The sequence below is a fragment of the Ctenopharyngodon idella genome, chromosome 22, assembly GCF_019924925.1.
Source record: "Ctenopharyngodon idella isolate HZGC_01 chromosome 22, HZGC01, whole genome shotgun sequence".
In the NCBI taxonomy this organism is placed as follows: Eukaryota; Metazoa; Chordata; class Actinopteri; order Cypriniformes; family Xenocyprididae; genus Ctenopharyngodon; species Ctenopharyngodon idella.
In genome coordinates, this window is record NC_067241.1 from 8,334,443 (window position 1) to 8,355,397 (window position 20,955).

At 36.0% G+C, this 20,955-nt stretch overlaps 2 protein-coding genes across 7 annotated transcripts in view; both read right to left on the minus strand.

Annotated features, from left to right (window-relative positions):
- abhd6b (abhydrolase domain containing 6, acylglycerol lipase b) lies at window positions 1–6,105 on the minus strand. Of its 3 annotated transcripts, XM_051879775.1 has the most exons (10): window positions 5,985–6,105; window positions 4,807–4,907; window positions 4,044–4,191; window positions 3,041–3,197; window positions 2,821–2,934; window positions 1,720–1,852; window positions 1,453–1,610; window positions 1,312–1,366; window positions 1,097–1,197; window positions 1–840 (listed from the first exon to the last, which is right to left on the minus strand). In XM_051879775.1, coding segments are annotated over exons 1-10 (1,152 nt in total). In that variant the 5' UTR covers window positions 5,987–6,105; the 3' UTR covers window positions 1–657. The 3 variants fall into 3 exon arrangements, with proteins under 3 accessions (XP_051735735.1, XP_051735737.1, XP_051735736.1); XM_051879777.1 differs by lacking the exon at window positions 5,985–6,105 and having other exon boundaries at window positions 4,807–4,984; XM_051879776.1 differs by lacking the exon at window positions 5,985–6,105 and having other exon boundaries at window positions 4,044–4,957.
- Window positions 4,965–20,955, minus strand: part of flnb (filamin B, beta (actin binding protein 278)) — a 23,486-nt gene continuing 7,495 nt past the window's right edge. The window contains exons 8-42 of one of the 4 annotated variants that reach the window (XM_051879769.1): window positions 20,624–20,817; window positions 20,352–20,465; window positions 20,124–20,267; window positions 19,534–19,612; window positions 18,916–19,028; window positions 18,262–18,844; window positions 18,051–18,162; window positions 17,594–17,754; window positions 17,357–17,461; window positions 17,183–17,285; window positions 16,873–17,066; window positions 16,664–16,787; window positions 16,237–16,400; window positions 16,020–16,143; window positions 15,682–15,872; window positions 15,444–15,587; window positions 15,246–15,366; window positions 14,996–15,132; window positions 14,791–14,914; window positions 13,384–13,556; window positions 13,155–13,278; window positions 12,974–13,028; window positions 12,757–12,859; window positions 12,540–12,680; window positions 12,272–12,400; window positions 10,255–10,401; window positions 9,979–10,137; window positions 9,289–9,492; window positions 9,005–9,157; window positions 8,566–8,688; window positions 8,203–8,469; window positions 7,942–8,079; window positions 6,591–6,704; window positions 6,304–6,492; window positions 4,965–6,187 (exon numbers count right to left, since the gene is read on the minus strand). In XM_051879769.1, coding sequence (XP_051735729.1) covers window positions 6,000–6,187; window positions 6,304–6,492; window positions 6,591–6,704; window positions 7,942–8,079; window positions 8,203–8,469; window positions 8,566–8,688; window positions 9,005–9,157; window positions 9,289–9,492; window positions 9,979–10,137; window positions 10,255–10,401; window positions 12,272–12,400; window positions 12,540–12,680; window positions 12,757–12,859; window positions 12,974–13,028; window positions 13,155–13,278; window positions 13,384–13,556; window positions 14,791–14,914; window positions 14,996–15,132; window positions 15,246–15,366; window positions 15,444–15,587; window positions 15,682–15,872; window positions 16,020–16,143; window positions 16,237–16,400; window positions 16,664–16,787; window positions 16,873–17,066; window positions 17,183–17,285; window positions 17,357–17,461; window positions 17,594–17,754; window positions 18,051–18,162; window positions 18,262–18,844; window positions 18,916–19,028; window positions 19,534–19,612; window positions 20,124–20,267; window positions 20,352–20,465; window positions 20,624–20,817 — 5,438 coding nt within the window. In that variant the 3' untranslated portion in view covers window positions 4,965–5,999. Of the gene's footprint in view, window positions 6,188–6,303; window positions 6,493–6,590; window positions 6,705–7,941; window positions 8,080–8,202; window positions 8,470–8,565; window positions 8,689–9,004; window positions 9,158–9,288; window positions 9,493–9,978; window positions 10,138–10,227; window positions 10,402–12,271; window positions 12,401–12,539; window positions 12,681–12,756; window positions 12,860–12,973; window positions 13,029–13,154; window positions 13,279–13,383; window positions 13,557–14,790; window positions 14,915–14,995; window positions 15,133–15,245; window positions 15,367–15,443; window positions 15,588–15,681; window positions 15,873–16,019; window positions 16,144–16,236; window positions 16,401–16,663; window positions 16,788–16,872; window positions 17,067–17,182; window positions 17,286–17,356; window positions 17,462–17,593; window positions 17,755–18,050; window positions 18,163–18,261; window positions 18,845–18,915; window positions 19,029–19,533; window positions 19,613–20,123; window positions 20,268–20,351; window positions 20,466–20,623; window positions 20,818–20,955 lie in introns of all 4 variants that reach the window. The other 3 variants (XM_051879766.1, XM_051879767.1, XM_051879768.1) reach the window with 3 other exon arrangements.

Here is a 20,955-nt window from a genome sequence, read left to right on the forward strand (position 1 = left end):
TTTTTTTTTTTTTTTACACCATTTATTAATCTTTGTTAATGTTAGTTAATACAAAAACAGTTGTTCATGTTAGTACTAACTAATGTCAACAAACGTGACCCTGCATCACAAAACCAGTCATAAGTCGCACAGATATATTTGTAGCAATAGCCAACAATTGTATGGGTCAAAATGATCGATTTTTCTTTTATGCCAAAAATCATTAGGATATTATGTAAAGATCATGTTCCATGAAGATATTTTGTAAATTTCCTACCATAAATATATCAAAAAATTCTCAATATTTTGATTTTTTGAACTCTCAGATTCCAGATTTTCAAAAAATTGACCCTTATGACTAGTTTTGTGGTCCAGGGTCACAAATAAAACTTTTTAAAAATATATTAGTACATGTTGAAATTGACATTAAGATTAATAAATGCACTGTTCATTGTTCATAGTTCATGTTAACTAATGTTAGCAAGTAAAATCTTATTGTAAAGTGTTACCATATACTTTCTATAAGCGTGATCTCTTTCTTTAATCAATCAAACTGAAAAACACTGCAAAATTATTACTATGAATATAATTTCTCCCTAAGTTTGTTATATATATACACTTCAGGGTCAGTGGGGTGCTGCATTTGATAAGCAAAATACGGTTGATAGCAGAGACGTCTCAGGATTTCTTCTTTGTGCTGGCGCTCTCTGTGTTCTGCTGAGAGATGATGAAATCTAAAATGAGCTTGGCTGTTTGTCGCGGTCGCTCCATGACCACAGAATGACCGCAGTTCTCCAGCAGATCAACACGGCAGTGCGGAAGAGCCTCGGCAAGCACCGCTGCGCCAGACACATCCACCACCTGAAAATAAAAACAGCAATATCAGGGTTATTATAGTTAACTAAAACCATGAAAAAAAATATTTTGTTACTTTAAATAAAATCAACATTAACTGAAATAAAAAAAAATGTTAAAAAATTATTTGCCCAGGCAACATTTCTCATTTTCATTTAGTTTAACCTGATGTACTAAAATAAACTAAAACTGAAATAAAAATGAATAATAATAATAAACTTTTAAACTATTAACTAATAAAAGTATGCATGCTTACACATACCTGGTCCTGTTTGCCCCAGATGACTTGTAAAGGGGTAGTTATTTGCTGCATATGCTCATGCAAAGCATATTTTGAATTTTTACTCATAATTTCCATGAAAACTGTGGTAGTTCATAGAGAGAAAATACTTTAGGCAAAGTACATTTACACAAAACAACACTTGTTATAGCATGTTGCATAGTATTTACATTAAGTAGGCCTATGTTCATACTGACCCTCATGATAAAAGTCATTGTGTGGTATCCGTACATCCACCAGGCCTTGTAGAATCTATAAACAAAGGTAAACACCACACAATGTGTGTGAAGGTGTGTTTTGAATCTAGAGAAATTTTACACGACATGTGTGTCACTAACCTGTTGAGGCACTCTGAAGCGCACGTGAGAACAGAGCTTCAGCATCTCCTCCATCTCCTCCGGGGTGGATGGAATAAGAGGAATATTCAGGGTGTACTGGCTGTGCTCCACATCATGCATCTGACAGTCAAACTTGCTCTCGTTTTGGTTCTTCAGACCTTCAGAGAAAAATGTGAGCATGCAGGAGTGATATTACGGAGTATTTTTTGTTTGTCTGTATGAATTAATCCATGCATTCTGTGCCAAAGACAAAATATATTGACTAACCGGCTGGGCAGATGAGGGTCAAACTGTAGAGATCTGAGGGATGGCAGGCTGCATACACTCCTGCCACAGTGCCACCCATTGAAGTCCCCACCAGGTGGAACGGCTTTCTGTTTAGTCGAATGGCCTCTACAAACTGAGTGGTGTAAAAGTAGGGAATATTCATAAATGCTGCCAACACAAACATGTAATATGCTGGCTTGTGATCATAAGAATGAATTCAGGCGTGAATCTTTTTTTTTTTTTTTTTTTTTTTTAAACAAATAGAAAGTGAAAGAAATTGCAAAACCTGTAAGAACAGTTGATTGTAAACCTTATGAGGTTTTGCTGTAAGTTACACCTTAGGCTTTACATATATTAAATGAGCTGTTTTATTTTCTATTCATTTTACACTACTGTTCAAAAGTTAAGATTTATAAAGGTAATAGAAATAGAATATAAAAGGCGAGATTTTTTAAATGTTTTTGAAAGAAGTCTCTTACGCTTACCACGGCATACTTTATTTGATCAAATACACTAAAAAAAATGTTATATTGTGTGATATTATTACAATTTAAAATAACTTTTCTATTTTAATATCTTAAAATGTAATTTATTCCTGTGATGGCAAAAGTTTTCAGCATTATTACTCCAGTCTTCAGTGTCACATGATCCTTCAGAAATCATTCTAATATGCTGATTTGCTGCTCAAGAAAAACATTTCATAGACAAAAATTGTGATAAAAAGAAATTAACTTTTTTTTTTAGGATTCTTTGAATAGAAAGTTCAAAAGAAAATAATTTATTTGAAATAGAAGCATTATACAATTATTTTCTGTTACTTTTGATTAATTTAATTCAATCTCTTACTGACCCCAAACTTTAGAACGATAGTGTATGTGAATATTTTATTTGTATCCCTGTTACCAAATTTTGGTACATACAGTTTAAAACCCTATGTGTCTATTATTTTCTAGTCTAAATTAGGTTTGGATTTGGTATTAAAATGAGTTAATAACTAAAAGTAGTAATTACAGCAATTAATTGAATGACAATTATGTAAATTGTCATTTTATTTGAAATAATTTAAGCATATCTAATAGTTCTCAGAAAAAACAGTATTACCTGCCGTATTCTCTTGACCTGGCCCTGGATTGAATAGTCATCCGTACTGGTACGTGTTGTCCCCTCATGCCCTGGCATGTCGACACACAGCAGGTGCAGATGTTTGGGAAGGTACTGTTTAAGATGAAGACACAAACTGCTTATCGCTGTTATAATGAACAACATACTGTACGTGGCATTTTCATTTTCAACTTCTCACCCTGGCCATGTAAACACATACCTTCACCATGGGGAGCCATGTGTCCTTATGAGCAGAGAAGTCATGCAGCATGAGTATAGAGGGCCTGAGGCCTGGTTTGCCCCTGTGCGAGTAACAGAAGCGATAACCTCCGCAGTCTGCATAACGTACCTGCAGACCCAGAGTTCTCCTCCAGTACCTACACAAAATGTTCACGGGTCAGAATATATGAACAAAAATATGTGCATTCACATTTAATATGCATCACTGCAAACCTGTTGGTAAATAAAATATGCCAAGAAGGTATAACATTTATAAAACAAAAACAATTAAGATCAATAAATGCTGTAGAACTATTGTTCAGTGTTAGTTCCAGTTAACTAACATTAACAAATAACATTTTGTAAAGTGTTACCATATAAAATAAAAAATGAAATAATGCATAGACAAAATGGTAACACTTTACAATAAGGTTCATTAGTTAAACATTAGTTAATGTATTAACTAACCATGAGCAATACATTTGTTACTGTATTTACTAATATTTGTTAACGTTAGTTAATGAAAATACAGTTGATCATTGTCTGTTCATGTTAGTTCACAGTGCATTAACTAATGTTAACAAGATTTTAATAATGTATTAGTAAATGTTGAAATTAACATTAACAACGATTAATAAATGCTGTATGTGTGCAGTTCATTATTAGTTCATGTTAACTAATGTAGTTAATTAATGTTAACTAATGAACCTTATTGTAAAGTGTTACCGACAAAATAAATGTATAGTTGTAAAATGTTCATATAAATTATACATACAGTACAGTGCAGCATTTATTACATACACTGAGTAAAAAGTCGGTCACAAATTTGATTTAAAAAAATATTTGATTAGGGACCTAAAAAATCTGAAATATTTCTAATTTCATATAACTTTTTAAATCCTAAAACTTTATTTTTAGTTTTTTTAAACCACTTTTTAGTGTGGGCTTTAATATATTATTATGAAGTAATATGCATGTATGTGGTATTTTTAAGTGGTATTTACCAGTAATAGATTTTGATGAGCGATGATGGCCACAGCATAAAGGAGGCCATGAAAAGGAGGAGAGGGATAGCAAGAGTCCCTGCAGCAATGGCAAACATATTCACCATATCCTGATCCATGGCAACTCTGGATTTATCTAGTAAGCTCCCTGCAGAATAATACAACATACAATTACAAGCAGAAATGCTGCACTGATTGCAAATGTTAGGGAATGATGAAAAACTTCAAAATACCTTTGTTGTTCTGCTATAAGGCAGCGTATGTACAGGTCAGATTCAAAGAGGGTGAGGGATAGGGGAGGGTCTGGCAGCATCTGTTTGTGTCTAATCAATACATGTAACCTAGATATCTCACCATGCGCTTAAAATTTTTACATGACTATCACTTTATCCCTTCATTTTAATGTCACTGCCTACAATAAATCTATTTTGTCCTTAATGTTTTTATATATTTTACAATTCTGAACATAATATCTACAATTACAATATCTCACTATTATTAGGACAACTAACTTTGAATTGAGGTTAAAAGTATAAATCATTAATATAATAACAATTGCCCTATGACTCAACAAATAGATTTGTAACCGTTTGAGAACAATGAACTTACTTCATAAGGTTAATCCTACATTGACGTCATTCAGTGAAGACAGTTATAATCAAGCAAAATCACAGATCCTAAAAGTTCCATTTGGACATCATACTGTAGCTGGTCAGTGTGCTCCCTGTGCTTATAATATAACAAAAGTCAGCTGTCTGCTTACCCCAGTAAACACAGAGATGGCATCCAGAGAAAACTGTGTGGTGATCCCGTGATCTCAAGAAATCAATGAGTTCAGATGGAAAATGCAATATTTCCCTAACCCTAAATAAACAAATAAATAAATAAATGGAAAAGTAAATAAAATTAGACGACGATGCATTTAATAATGGATTAATAAAAATTTTATATCACATTTTTTTGCATATTAATTCCATTTAACATTTAAAGCCATTTAGGTGCATTTATGCTTGTATCACATTTATGGTGACTGCTTACAAATTTAAAAAAAAAAAAAAAAAAAAAAAAAAAAAAAATCACAAAGTGAAATCCTCCAGATGTGCACAAGCATCACTGCATGTGAGCAAAGTTATGAAAACCAATTCACATTTGTTCAGAGTTGAAATTCAAATGTGTGATTTTAACCAGGCATTCAATTTAGTTTTGCATTAAATATAGTGAAAAAATATAAAGGATTCTATCTGAGGAGAATGATAATATGTTTTTAAAAAATAATACTTATATATATTTATTATATATGTTATGTATTTATTATAATTATATTTATAATATTATTTATATAATAATTTATTACTATAATTATATACATAATTATTTATAACATTTAAAAAAGTTTTTTTTTTTTTCCATACTGAGTGTACACTACCATTTAAAGGTTTAGGTTTAGTAAGATATATAAAGAAATTAATAATTTTATTGAGAAAGGCCATTAATTTGACTTTTACATCGTCACAAAAAAAGTATTTCAAATAAATGCTGTTCTATTAGACTTTCTATTTATCAAAGATTCCTGAAAAAAACAAAAAAACAAAAAAACAAATCACAATTTGCAGAAAAATATTAAGCAGCACAACTGTTTTCAACATTGAAAATAATAGGAAATGTTTCTTGAGTAGCAAATCAGCATATTAGAATGATTTCTGAAGGATCATGTGACACTGAAGACTGGAGTAATAATGCTGAAAATTCAGCTTTGCATCACAATATTACATTATATTTTAAAATATATAATAATACAAAAAAGTAATTTTAAATTGTAATAATACTTCACAATATTACTGTTTTTACTGTATTTTTGCTCAAATGTATGCAGACTTCTTTCAAAAACACAAAAATCCTACCATGCCAAAACTTTTGAACGGTAGTGATGTACACACATACATAGATTAATGCATTTCATAGAACACTAATATGGAACGGAGATCCAGGAATATGCTCATCTCCCCACTTCACTGCTAATATGTACTTTCCCCTTTCCTTTATGGCATAGTTGATCCTGTACTGATGTCCGCCCATGTGAATGATCGACAACCGTTCGCAGGGGACAGTGGGGCCATGCATGCCGACAAAGAGAAGGTTTTGTCCTACAACACAAAATGCAGCTACACAGTTACACTCAGTTCTTAGAGAGACATTTCTTCTGCATTACTTAAGTAAAATGAATTACATAATATCCTAGCTAATGTCAAGCTGCACTCACCAGCTTTACTGCAGTCCACATAAAAAGTGTTTTTGCGTCCTAGAATGCCCTTACTCAGGCCTGGGCCATGGCAGATGACTTTACTAGCGTTAGACAGGAAAACTGGCTCAGCACTGCTGTCAGATGATATGTTTATCTCCAACTCTGACTGAGAGGGTTCCTCGTAACTGTTACACGTCTGATTATGATCTATGGGGAGGAAAAGAACAAAGTACTATCAGATACTACACACTCAAATATCTCCCATGCAAAATAGAAATTGTCTTCAAAAAATTGCTAATTCATACCAGAGCCACTTTGTCCTTGTGTGAGACTTTTATCTGTGGCAGCACTGACAGACACAAGGAATGGGCTTTCGGAAATATGCTCCTCATTAAACATGACTGAAACCTCATAGTCACCTGCAGGAGAACAGATTCTGTAAATATGTCTATAAATAGGTCCTTCTCTTCCTCAGAAAATAATTAATCAATATGCTGATGTTAATGGAGTAGTTTTACTGGTGTCATTATGAATATGCAGTACATTTTTATGTGCCTAAAGACCCATTCACACCAAGAAGGATAACTATTAAAGATAACTATATTAGCATCCACACAAACACACGTCTGCTACTTTAAATGCTTGCGTTCTTTAAAGCAGGATGGATTTTGATTGGCTTTTGTTCAGCTGGAAAATTCGTTCTGAAAGTGATTCCAACAATATCATTCCTCTGTGTTCTTATCATTATAGTTGTGGCATGGACTTTCCTATTATCCTAGAATTAGAATTATTATTAAAACTTTATTATTATTGTTATCGTTATAGTTATCGTCCTTGATTTGAACGGGCCTCAATTCTTAACATATCGAATGAAATGCCTAAATCTGCATTCCGTAACTTTTGGCGCTCTAGCGGTTAATAAACAGAACTGCATGCGTCTTGCGGAAGAACATTTTAGCCGGAACTACTTCTCTCTGTTTATGTCTGTGACGAGTCACGCAGGTACTGTGCTACACCGCAGAGTGGCCGACCCAAACTAGTCTAAAATAGTCCGAATGTAGTGATTCAGGATCAGACAGAAACACGGTTTGGAAAATGGATTCGTGATGTACTCGCTCATTATATATTTTTTGTACATTTTGAACACAAAGAAAGTTATGGACAGCAGCTTTAACTTACATTTCAAAGATGTAAATAATATTAGATACTTTTTGTCATAGTATCACAAATTTATTTTAAATCATTTTAAATCATTCCAGATTCCTAATGACATCATTCTCTAGAAAGTCACATCATTTTAGGTGGGGGAAAAAGTAATTTAATTTACAATGTAAAAACAGTAGCAATGGACTTGATGAATGCTGTTATATTTTATGGTATTAGCTAGTTCGCCTCACTGTAAAACATTTCATTCTCATCGATACAATTAGAGAAACTGGTATGATGTTATCAAAACATTAAAGATGGTCAAAAAAACTGACAAGTTGACATTCTCATATGCTAACTTTAGGTACATTTTTCATTGTGTAAAGCAAGTTATACATAATTAAAGTTTAAGTACCCGAGCCTGACTGGATATTTCTGACATATTTTCTATGTCCATAACATATTTTTTAAACATTACATACAGTATACTGCATAACAGCAATTACCCACCAGGCTCTTGTGCTGTGTAGGACACAATGCAAGAACCATCCAGCCGATCATCAAAGTGGAGCTCAATCTTTCCAGGACCCTCTACTGAGACAGACAGAGTTCCTGCTCCGGCCTCACGGGACCAAATATTAAAGTCAGCTGCAAAATGAAATCAATACATACTTTTGATATGACTCACGACTGAATTAGCCAGCTGTCACAGTACATAACAAAACACCTCGTTCTAATAAAAACAGAAATAGAGAAATATGCGTGGGATACCTGGAACACTTGCCAGAGCTGTCTGAAGGCTTTGTCCCCACACCTGGATCCTTTCACATCCTCCTTGTCCAAGTGGGCCGACAGTGTACTGGAGTGGGCAGCCAGAGATTGTCTGGCCTTGGTTCTTTATGGTTACATTATAAACTCCAATCTCTTTCGCTAGAAAGCTCACTGCATAGGTGTCACTGCCTGTAGCAACAATAACAGCCTCTCCTTGAGTTCCTGATGGTTCATAGATGTGTGCAGACAGGGTCTCAGCATCAGTACCTGTGAAGAAAGGGAATGTGTTTGTTAACATTACTGCAACGTTCTTGAGAAGTGAGATACAGTACCTGGATTAGTGTGATGTGCTATTCATCTAACCTGGGATTTTAAAGGCTAAGCTGCATTCACTCCCAATGCTGGCAATAGGAGCTGCTTTCTGTTTGTACATGATGTTCTCTCTCATAAGTCCACGGTCTGTTATCACAGCTGTAAAAGGACTCCCTGGAGAAGAGGAATTTAATGGGTTATTATTCATTTAATGTACTTAAAAAGTAAAAACATTTCTTATTATCATTGTTGAACACAGTTGTGCTGCCTAATATTAAAATTTCTGGGTTACATTTTTTGTTTAGGATTTTTTGATCAACAGAAAATTTAAAAAGCAGCATTTATTTGAATTTTTTTTGTAACAATGTAAATGTCTTTACTGTCACTTTTGATGAAAGTAATTCATCCTTGTTGAATAAAATAATTACTTTTTCATTGCATTATATATAATTAATTATTATTATTATAATAAAGAGGCAGCTCTATAAACCTGGAATGTGCTCATCTGAAAATTTAATGGAGATTTTGTAGGTCCCAGCCTTGATTGGGTGGTACGATATATTGCACGTTCCATGCTCCATCTCTTCAGTGTGAACATCTACTTTACTGGGACCTTCAATTACAACCGTTAGCCCACCATATCCTGCAGGTTGCATGAAGTTTAGGAAATAATTTTAATAAGAGACCACATATAACATTTGCACCATCATAACATACAATCCAAATCTCAACATAAGCCATAAATCAATTAATTTGGATAATATAGTATCATACCTGCATCCCAAGTGTCCACCACAAATTCAGACATGCAGAAGGTGTGCCCTGTATGTAAGCCTGGGCCGAAAGCCTTCACCTTGCTGGAATCTCCTATCTCTGCCTGACTGATGGAAAGAGAGATGGGACTGTTGCCCACATGCTCACCGTCCTTCATGATGCTGACCAGATGCTCACCAGCCTCTCTGGGGATGAATGATACACCTGCATAAAAAACAAAGTGCACCTCTGATGAAGTTTGACAGTGGCACTAACTAAGGGGTCAAAATAAGACATATTTTGTTGATCCTGGAACTACATTCCTGTCCAAAAATTTAGTCCTAACCCTATCCCTGCCCCTAAACCTAACCCATACCCATAACTTATCCCTAAAATCAGAGGGAAATGATAGGTGAATAACACTGATGTAGAAACACCTTACCCTGGTTGTAAGTCTGAACTTGACATAAACTGTAAACTTGTTCCTCAAATCTGACTGGGTGATTAGAATGTTGTTCCAGGATCAACAAAGACGTTGATCCAGGAGCATGTTGTACTTAAAAACTGAAATCAAATTCACCAGCTCTAAGGATGTGGGTAAGCTTGATGCATTTGAGGTGGTCAAATGCTAAAACTTTTGTTTAGTCTCATTAATGCTAATCATTTCATTTTTACCAACAGCAGCTGTGTGCACATTAATAGATAGCTCACCGAGATGGCTGTCAGGTTGTGTTTTCAGTAAGCAGGGTACATCATTGCCTGTGGGTGATATGATGCTGGCAGTGAGCTGGCTAATGTCTTCTTCAGTGACGTTGATGGTGAAGTCAACAGCACTGCCCAGTTTTACCTGTGACCTTCTCATATTTCCATCTGTATTGGGTTTATAAAAACCATGCTTGTATTAATTTGAGCACTATACCATTATGAATAGTGGTTTGAGGTTTGGTGGGGTTGCCATACCAGTAATTTTAGCCTTGAAAGGGCTACCTTGGATAGGCATGTCATTGTGGTGAACTTGGATCTCATAATCTCCAGGCTCAGTTGGGAGGTAGCTCACAGTACAAGTGCCATCTGCATTGTCCAAGCAGCGCACATCTGCCTCAGATGGACCCTCGATTGTGATGTCCAGATCACCTGAGCAAATAACATATAAATGACTTTAGGGTCCATAGAGTGCAACAGTTGGGTTCCTTAGTAAAAACTCTTTTTCTCAATAGGGAAATTGAACTTATAAATCTTTAAAAACAGACCTACTCGGAGCTATGAGGCTGAAGCCGTCAGTCTGCATTATTTCAACTTATTTTTTAGAACAATCATGTTTAACAGTGGAATTTGTGGTGAAAAACCACATTACCCATGATGCTATACAGAAAATTTCGGTCTCGCTATGCTGTCAAAATACTTCAACATTTATATACATCTGCACATTTTGCAAAAACCTAATTTACTGTTTCTATACATATAATCAAAAACATTAAATAAATGGTTTTATATTTCTCCATTTTTTTTATGTGATTGTCTTTCGTAATACTTAATGGGATTGTAGTGCTTTCGCTCATTAAAGCCCAGTCTTGTACCTTTGTATTTTTGTCTGATTTTCAAATACTTTTTTTGCGTCAAATAAAAGTTTGTAATGTTGTGATTCACTGTGTAGGTTGGCTTGGTTCATGGCTTATAACGCTTTAATGAAGAATGGAAAAAATTCACTGGGAAATGGGAGTGATATTTCATTATGAATTTCATTATAATTTCCACTTGACTTTCCACTTCATGGTTCCTGGCTTTTTTGTCACACACAGTGAAAAGTCAACTAATTTTGGATGCACAAACAATATACAGTACAACCAGTGGCATAGTGCAAGTAGCATTAAAGGTGGGGTATGTATTTTTTCAACTACACTGTTTGGAAGTTAGTCAAGCCGACAGCAACAACAAACGTTTAACAAGCCAGCATTAGGGGGCGTATGACGGTCGAGGAGAGAGAACAAGCAAGAGGGAGATTTGAAAATAATAAATAAAAAAACTGCAGAACGAGAGATGGGACACAATACAAAAGAGCTCAAATGAATATCACTGGAATGAAGGTTTATGCCTGGGCAAGCGCTTTAGGACCGCGTTTATATTAGAAAAGCTTTCCAGCACTGGAGAGAGCTAAGTGGAAAGGCCTGAAAACAGACGCGGAGGCTGCTTTGATCCCGCTTCTTATGCGAGTAATACGGTTTTGATTGTCTGGAGCTGCTGTGCTGTTTCCGACTAACAACGAACACTTTGTATTTACTCTTGTGTACTGTACGTTCATTTTTTGTGCTTCCTTGTCGTTCGTTCATCAACTGCGCTTTATTTTTCGTGAAGCATTTTGTTGCGCATGTGATAAACAGACATCCACTTGCATTGCAAGTGTAACAGCGGCCAGATAGTGAGAGTTTTGCTGTTAAACCACTGCACACTGACAACTGCTAAACTGGTGTTTAGCGTCATTGGTAGTGCATTCGCCTTGCATGCCAGCAGCAATTGGGCTGGGGTTTGAGACCAACTCGTAGCAGGGTGGTTAGTATTGGAGTGTGAGTTTTGGAGGCGGAGCAATGAAGAGAGGGGTGTGTTTGTTTGGGTTGATTTCAAATATCAACAATGTCCAACAGTGTAGTTCAAATACCACTTACCGCACCTTTAAGGAGTAGGTGTGGGGGGTTCCCACTTGGTAGAAATCACTAATCGTATTACAGGGGAGGTGGGGGTCCCACTTGGTAAATTATGTTATGGTGGTGGGGGGGGGTTCCACTCTGTAGAAATCGTGATTGTGTTACAAGGGAGGTGCGGGGTCACACTTGTTAGGAAATCGCTATCGCGTTTGGCGGGGGGATGGTGAGGGTGATCATGTTACATGTCCCTTTGGGTTACCCCCCAATACACGGGTCCCCCCCGGCAGTGCGTGTCTGTCCGCTGAGTACAACTATACAAAAATGTGTGCAGTCCGTTATTATGGAATCAGAAAACAAATGCTCACTCAAGGCTGAATCCTCCTGACAGATGGTGAATGTTGCCGTCTCATTTGCAATTCCATACACAAGGCCACGTCCATAGGCCATCGTGCTGCGATTAGCAAGACTATTTGCATAATACTGCAGTGGAAGTACTGCAGGAAGAAGAAAGAATCTTATTTAATCCATAGATTTGTAATGTCAACAGTGAAACATTTCTATATATGGTTTGTTCAAGATCAAAAAGAAGAGGGACAAGTTAATGTTTTCCAGAGAGGATGTGTGAGGTCTAACCTGGTAGATCGTTTCCGGACGATTTAATAAGTAGTTGGTGAAGACCTTCTTCTAAAGGATCAAACTTTATAATGATGGTACCGTCTTTGTTATCAGTCACGTCAGGCTGTGTTGTCTTTCTAGACGGTGTGATCACCTCACCTATGAAAGCCATTAAAATAATGATGTGAGGACGCAATCATTAAAATGAGCAATTGAATCCAGAGCAACAGCTCACCTGTAATTTCACCTTCACTTAAGTCTGATGGCAGGACTATATCACAGGATATAAACCCTGCTTGATTAATGGCACCAAGAGGAATTACAGTTCTGCCCTCAGCCTGATGAGAAATAATGAAGATATTAAAGACATTAAAGGTATGAAATGTCTCAAGGACTCAAGACATTATTAAATGGATTGAAATTAACCTTGAATAAATTTCACACATCCATACCTTGTTTTGAAAACCTATGTGACTGTTTGAAGCGTGTGAGGATGATGGCTGGTGACTATAATTTGTGTCACAATTAAGGGATAAACAAAGCACAAATTAGTGAATAATGAATTAGGATACTGAGAGTGACAAATTAATGCATATGGTTTATATAGAGACTGGACTGTAATGGCCCTTTTACCTCTGAAAATCCTCCTCACTGGGATTTCTGTCAGCTGAGGAGTGCGAGTCTTCAGCAGAGAGTGTGTGTGTTGCTGCATAGGTCCTGTTCTCATTATTTAACACTCCAACCAGATCTCTAGTGCCTAAGGAATCAATACCACAACAAACAAGGTTTCTTTTAAATCCTGGTCAATATGTGATGACTTCCAAACTGAGAGATACTGATGATCAAATAGTCAGGGCCTCACCATCAGCTTTCGACATGTCAGTCTCTGGGGCCTCATTAGTGTTGCAGCAAGCTGTGAAAGTTTGAGGAATTTGAGCACAGACATCTTCCTTTAATTGTCTACAAACCTCAGTTGTATTTATCCCATGCTCATCATCACTAGCAGAGTGAGGCAAGACATGAAACCTCAATGGACTGAAAAACAAATAGTATGAATGAAATCAGACGTGACAAGTGTTATACTTAAAAAAAAATAAATAATAATAATAATATAATAATAATAATATAAATAAATGAATAAAATAAGTAAGCAATAAGGTACGAGAGGCTGTGCTGTATCGTATCTGTATCTGTGCTGTATCGTGAATAAGTCACGGCCATAACTTATTCACGATAAAGCACTAGCCTCGAGTACCTTATTGCTTTTATAAAACAGTTACCACACAATACAAATATTAAAGCCAAAAAATATGTATCAGTGCAACTTTCATGAAGTAAACTTTCACTAAAGCCTTCCTTCCACCGGAAAAAATAGTCCCTAACAGTGACCAGCAACAGAAGTTACATTATTATGCCATTAGATGGCGGCAAAGACTGTCTTTATGAATGTGTCAGTCAGTAGCGAAGACTTTTTCAATAAAAAAACAGAATGGTTGTGAACATGGAACAAGACGCAACTGACAAATGCTTTGACTAGCGCTGTCAGTCACGGAAAAACCCCTTAACTGTTAAAAGGACAAGATAATACATTGGACATTTAAACAGATGTTTTATTATGAACATAGGACTGACCTGTAGGAAAATGTTAAACCTGAATGCAGGTAATGAACTCGCTCACTCGATCTCTTTCTCACAATACTCTTCTACATAATACAGTAAGCTTCAATGAACAATATCAATTGAGAACATACAATTTACATTGCTAAGAGTGGCTACTAAGGGTGTTGTGTAGTGATACACAGAACCGTTGGGTGAAGCGGTCATAGCTGTGTTATATCGTGAATAAAACAGCTATTGACCAATCAGAATCAAGGACAGGTTGTTTTATAAATAAAAACTGTTTTATAAATAAAAATAAATAATAATAATAATAATAATAATAATAATAATAATAATAATAATTAGTTTTACATTATTATCATTAATAGTAATAAAAATTTGAACAATTTTACTACATTTTTTAAAAACAATGAAAAGATGTTAATAGTAAAATTAAAATAAACATTATCATCAATAATAATATACATTATTATTAGTATTATTAAAATGTTACTACAATAATAGCATTTACAAAAAGTTATTATTCTTATTATTATTATACATTTTTCCTACAATAAAAAAAAAAAAACTTAACTGTATTTTACTATTAAACAATTTTTTTTTTTTTTTAACTATTTGCAATTTTTACTAAAAAAAACCCTCTTCTTACTTGCAGTATGAATCATCATCAGCATATTTGACCATCAAAGAGTGAAGGCCTTCTACGGTGGGAGAATATTTCACAGAGTAACTCCCATCTGGGTTTTCTTTGACCTCTGTCAGTTCAGCTTTTCCTGTAGGTATGAAGCTTTGTCAGTTACTCAGGATACAGCCATAGAAATCTGAAAACTCTTTCAAGAGAAGCTGGTCCTCACCATTGGGGGTGATCATCAGCGCACACTCAGGCGGCTTCCCAGATTTACTACAGTTGATTTTGAATGACTGAGGAATTTGAGTACAAATCTTTGGCTCTGTATTTTCAACAGTTAAGTCTGCCTGGAACTCAGAGAGGCTATAAAACAAATAAAACACCAAATGTTTCTGGTAGTAGAAAGAACGAAGTGTTACAATTTATTGTACATGACAGTACGGCCTAAAACAGACTCATCAAATACACTTTCCTACCTTCTTAAAGCCTCTTCACTGGCATATTTGTCCATCACAGAATTTTCTGTATTTGGTGCGCAAGTCATCTTGCAAGTTCTGTCCCTGTTGCCCATCACATCTGTGGAGAGTTTGATTGAGCCTACATGTAAAAACCCATGTGATTGGTTACCCTAGCAAACACACACCCATGCAATATATCAAACACATTGGTCTGACCATTAGCTGTCACTATGGTGTCAGTCTCTGGTGCCACACTGTAGCTGTTAGCGGATGTTTGAGGAGCCTTAGCATTGCTATTGACACTTCCCTCCTGACTGGAATGTTCCTCTTTATTCAAGACATCTTCATCCCTGATTTTGCCTGCAAAGTGCAACATTTAGTCAAATTATGCTGTTTAAAACTGTATGAAACATCCAACAAAACAAACAACACATCGTCTCAATTACATTCTCACCATCAGGTGTAACAACAGCTACAGTCTCTGGTGGCTCTCCGGTGCTACTACCATCAATTGTGAAGGTCTGAGGAGTGTTTACACACAGCTGTGCCTCTAAATCTAATCCAAAAACTGGAGTCCTCAAGCCATGACCTACATGATGCTTATAATCGGAATCAGGCATAGGCAGCACTCGAAACTCGAAAGGACTGTAAAGTAACAACATGCATCAAATCATTGTGCTTGATCGTAATCCACCAAAGGCAAATTTGTCATGTCAGTTGAAGGTGGATCTGCTGAGTCCCATCACTATGCATTTACTCAATATTTCGTACCTATGAATGCAATGCTCATACCTGCAAAATGAAGCATCTTCAGTATATTTGACCATCAAAGAATGAAGCCCTTCCATTGAAGGGGTGTAGTTCACGGTGTATGTCCAATCGCCATTATCTCTGACCTCAAATATCTCAGTCAAGCCTATTTAATGGTGAATAAAATGTGCAACATTAACAATTTTTACTGATATGTGACATTAGTAGTTGTAATCTAATATAATACATAGTGTAATACCATCTGGTGTCATTATGGCAACAAACTGTGGAACTTTTTTTGTGGAGGTGGAGTCGACAGTAAATGTTTGAGGATGCCGGGCACACATTCCTGATGTCAGACCTGGACCTGCTACATTAACCTGAGCTGTATCATCTATCGGCAACACTTGAAACTTGAACTGTCTGTAAAAATAAATAAATATACTATATTTAAATAATAATTATAATAATATAAACTATATTCTCAACTATTAAAAAACAACAACATTTAATTAATAAAAAAAAATAATTAATTACATTTTTTATTAAAATATTTTCCTACATTTTGGGTAGTCTTAAAACGCTGATGCTCTTTACGTAAAATAAAAGACTTTTGACTCGGAATTTACTTATTTATATGAAATTGAACAGATCTGCTAAGCAAATAAATGTAACTTATTTCTCACCTATTAAAAGTCTCCTCTTTAGAGAATTTCACTGTTAATAAATGACAGCCATCCATGGTGGGCAAATAGACAACGCTATAAGTGCCATCTCCACTTTTTTTCAGCTCAAGGAGCTCCATGGAGCCTACAGTGCAAACATTCAAAGCATCTCAGAGATTCTTTCAGTGATTGCAAATATAAGTGTTAGAATCATTTTACTTTGTGCTCACCATCAGTTCTCACCACAGCAACAGTTTCAGGTGCTTCTCCATTCCTACTGCAGCCAATCGTAAAAGTTTGGGAAGTTCTACCGCAGATTCTACCTTTAAAACCTGGAACAATAATCTCTGCCATATTCTCACCATGAGCTGAGGGAAGCTCTCTATCACAGTCACAATTAGGCAGAGCTTGGAACGGGATGGGACTATAATTTTTTTTTAAAAAAGTAAAGAATGTAGTTACAATCAGCTTTTTGAATGTATTCTGCTTCCAAGTAATCCAGATCATTTACTTTACTTCGCTTTAAAAAGATTGTCTAACCTGCTGCTTCCATAAGGACTCTGAGGATCTATGAGAGACTCTCTGTCTTCCATTGATGGAGCTGGACTCGCTGTGTAAATCCCATCTCCATTGTATTTGATCTCTGTCATTTCAGTACAGCCAATTAAAATAATGTGCAGACATGTCTTGGACATAAAAATAAAATTGACCTACCATGAGGAGTAACAGTATTTGTAGATAAACAAATCCCTGACTGCAGGCAGACTCCAGAATCTGCAGTATTTGAAACATCCTCTACTGATGCAATAAATGGACTTCCTGTTGAATGCAGACAGCAAATGAATATTTATAATAATAATAAAAAATTAGAATTAAAAAAAAAAAAAACAATTCTATTTTTATTAAAAAACAATAGTCAATAACAATTGTTGTTTGTAATTTAAAGCTTACCTGGAATGTTTTTCTCTCCACAGGTAATGGTGATCTTATATTCACCAGGAACTGAAGGAGTATATTCCACATTATACAAGCCTTCACCGTTGTCTTTGCATGTCATCTGACACTCAGACGCACCCTCCACTGTTATACCCAGATCATCAACTGAAGATCTGCTGAGAAAAAGAAACTATATGTAAATAAAAGCCTAAATTAAATCTGTTCATCATATAAAGCAATCAAGTCTCTATTTGGACTAAACTGGATTACTTTTACAATCTCTTTATGAACTTTTTGAAGCGTCAAAGTGGTAGTCATATAGCTGTCTATGGAGGAACAGAAAGCTCTCAGATTTCATCAAAAAGATCTTCATTTGTGTTCCGAACAAAAGTTTTACAGGTTTGGAACGACATGAGGGTCAGTAAATGATGAGAGAATTTTAATTTTTGGGTGAACTGAACTACTACCTTACCTGGCGTTTACACTAAACATATTAGGATGTCCAGCAAGGCCCTTTTGGAGACCTAAACCATCTGCAACAACTTGGCATGTGTCAGTTTCCCTTTCACCAACCACAATACCTCCTGAAAAAGCGGAATGGATCAGTAGACAAACTCATGACAAACAAATGTAATCCAAATGCAAACTAATCATCATGTGACAAACATTAGGGTTCTTTTCACCTTGCCTGCTCACTTTTACATGGCTTTTGTAGACCTTTGGATCCACAACAACTTTAGCAGGGAAGTTGGGCACCACCTTTCCTCCATATTTCAAAAGCAGCGTATACACGCCTCCAGTTAGAGGCACATAAACAGCTGTGTATGTGCCATCTTCATTCTCCTTCACTTCGGTTGGGACAATGACTCCTGAGTCAGAGACAGCCTGCACAGACAGATCTCCAGATCCTGCCATTGCACAATCTATATTTACAATGCAAGGTTCCCCGACTTTCCCCTGTAGCAGACCAGGGCCTGTTACCAAAACTTTAGATGGGTCAATTGGCTTCTGTATAACAGCCTTGAATGGAGAGCCAGTTATGTGAGAGTTGTCAAAAAGGACATTTATTTTGTACACTCCATGCTCTGTGGGGAGGTAAAACACTGTACAAGTGCCATCTTGATTGTCCAGACATTTTAGTGTAACTTCACAGGGTCCGTCCACTCTTATGGCAAGTTGTCCACTGCCTGCTCTGCTTGTGTCAATGTTAAACTCTGCCTGTTCTCCAAGAACACCTTCTTTTAGGCCTGGACCATGAGCCCTTACCTGAAGAAACAAACAACATCTAACTGTGCTGTTCTTTCAAGTCAATTCACAGAATTTGCACGACTCTATACCTTTGTGGCATCGCCTGGGACGTTTGACGGGCTGATTATGTTCATAACAAGTTCTCCATGACCACCAGGCCATACGTTGTCTGGAAAGTCTTCATCAAGGTCCATCTCTTCATCTTCACACAATCAGATAACATAAAATTTAAAAAAAGACATGAATATCACTATTTTCACAATTAAAGGTGCCATGATAATTTTTGATGTTTCAATAACATGTGCAAAGTATGTTTCACATGTGGAAAACATCAGAAATTCATGTGTTTTTTTCTGTATATCTTACTGTAAGTAATCTCTCAAATCAAATATGGCACTTATGATGCAGTAAGGCCTAACAAATGTCTTTGGTTGCTCCCACTTGTAAATTGTATAAATGCATGTTTTAACCCAACTGGTAAAAAAGTATTAAGTAAAGTAAACTGATCAATGTTTATATGTCAGTTGTCTATTGAGGGACAGAAAGCTCTCTGATTTCATTAAAAATATCTTAATTTGTGTTCCGAAGATGAACGAAAGTCTTACATTTTCCTTTTGCATTCCACTGAAAAAAATACCACCATACATGTCTGGAATAACATGATGATGAGTAAATGATTTTTGGAAGAACTGTTCCTTTAAACTTACCAGAGTAACACATTTCTGATCCATCTGGTTTAAACCAGACTGGACTACACAGTGTCATCTTAATCCTGCGGGGTGTCACCTGAAACAGTAATGACGCAGTGATCATACAAAATCTTACAGCGTCACAATCATAGGCTTCCAAAGCACTGAAGATTATATTTTGATGCTCGTAGGCTCATCTCTTAATGTATGTTTTTTCACATGCAATTTCAAGAAGCAGAGTTTCATTTCCCCTTGACAGAGGGAATGGCGGTACAAATAGACTAATAAACATCCTATTACATTCCTGTGAGCTCTGGCTGCTGCGCTAAGCAGCTGTACATCATCTCCAGACAGGTTTAAAGCCATTGTGAGATGAAATGGAATTTCAATAACGCAACAGATGCTGGAACATTAATGCAACATGATGGAAAACAAATTGAGGAAAAGGAGTTCTCTCTATACCTTCATCAGACCATGTAAATGAAATGAATTAGAATTAGCATTAGTTTTTGTTGTACATCATGTTCTCTCATATTGCTTAATACCTACACATTGTATTCTAAAGATCATATTTACTGCTGTTTATCAAGATCAATATATGCACTCACAATGAAAGGACTGCCAGGAACCATGACTCCTCCCCAAGCCACAGAAATGGTATGTTTGGAGAGAGATGAAGGGATGTAGGAGCAGACAAAGACACCAGATTGTTCAGAGGCAACACTAACATCTACACATTCTCCATCTGCTCTCTGTGAAAAAGTCAAACCACTCTGAAAATTAAAAGTGCTTTTTCATTTGAATAAAAATGTATAAATATTTCACTGTATTAGTACCTGAGCACAAACTTTAAGTTCTCCTTCACCAGCTTGCCTGGTATCTACAGTGAACTGGGTTTGGAGGTTCACTATGCACCCAGTTTGGGAAACACCGGGTCCTTCTACTTTCACCTGAAACCCAACATGCATAACTTATAAAATAATTTCACATTTAATAAAAATATGTCATTCATACAAAATGGATCACTCTGAAAAGAGAAAGGGCTTTCACACTGGACACATGTCTGCATAAATAGATTAATAGGAGAAAATATACAGTAGGAGTTTACCTTTTCAGGGTGGAAGTCTTTTCTTTTAAGTCTGATGGAAGCCATAAAGGGACTGTCCTGGATTTCTTCATCATCACACATTACGTGTACAGCATACTCACCGGCCTCAGTCGGCCAGAACCGCACAAGGCAGGAGCCATCATTGTGGTCATCACATGTAATCTTTGCCTGAGATGGACCTTCAATGGCAAAACCTTGGAAAGATAATAGGTGGAAAGTGATATAACTATAAAATATATAATAGCAATATAATATGTATATAGTATGTATGTATATTAAAGGATTAGTTCACTTCTGAATAAAAATATTTCCTGATAACTTACTCACCCCCA

What these genes read in the sequence shown, in the direction of transcription:
- abhd6b (XM_051879775.1), bottom strand. An exon ending in CTCATCAAAATCTATTACTG is followed by an intron (nt 3,198 to 4,043) that starts GTAAATACCACT and finishes CATTTTGTGTAG; the next exon opens with GTACTGGAGGAGAACTCTGG. An exon ending in TCTGGGGCAAACAGGACCAG is followed by an intron (nt 841 to 1,096) that starts GTATGTGTAAGC and finishes TTTTATTTTCAG; the next exon opens with GTGGTGGATGTGTCTGGCGC.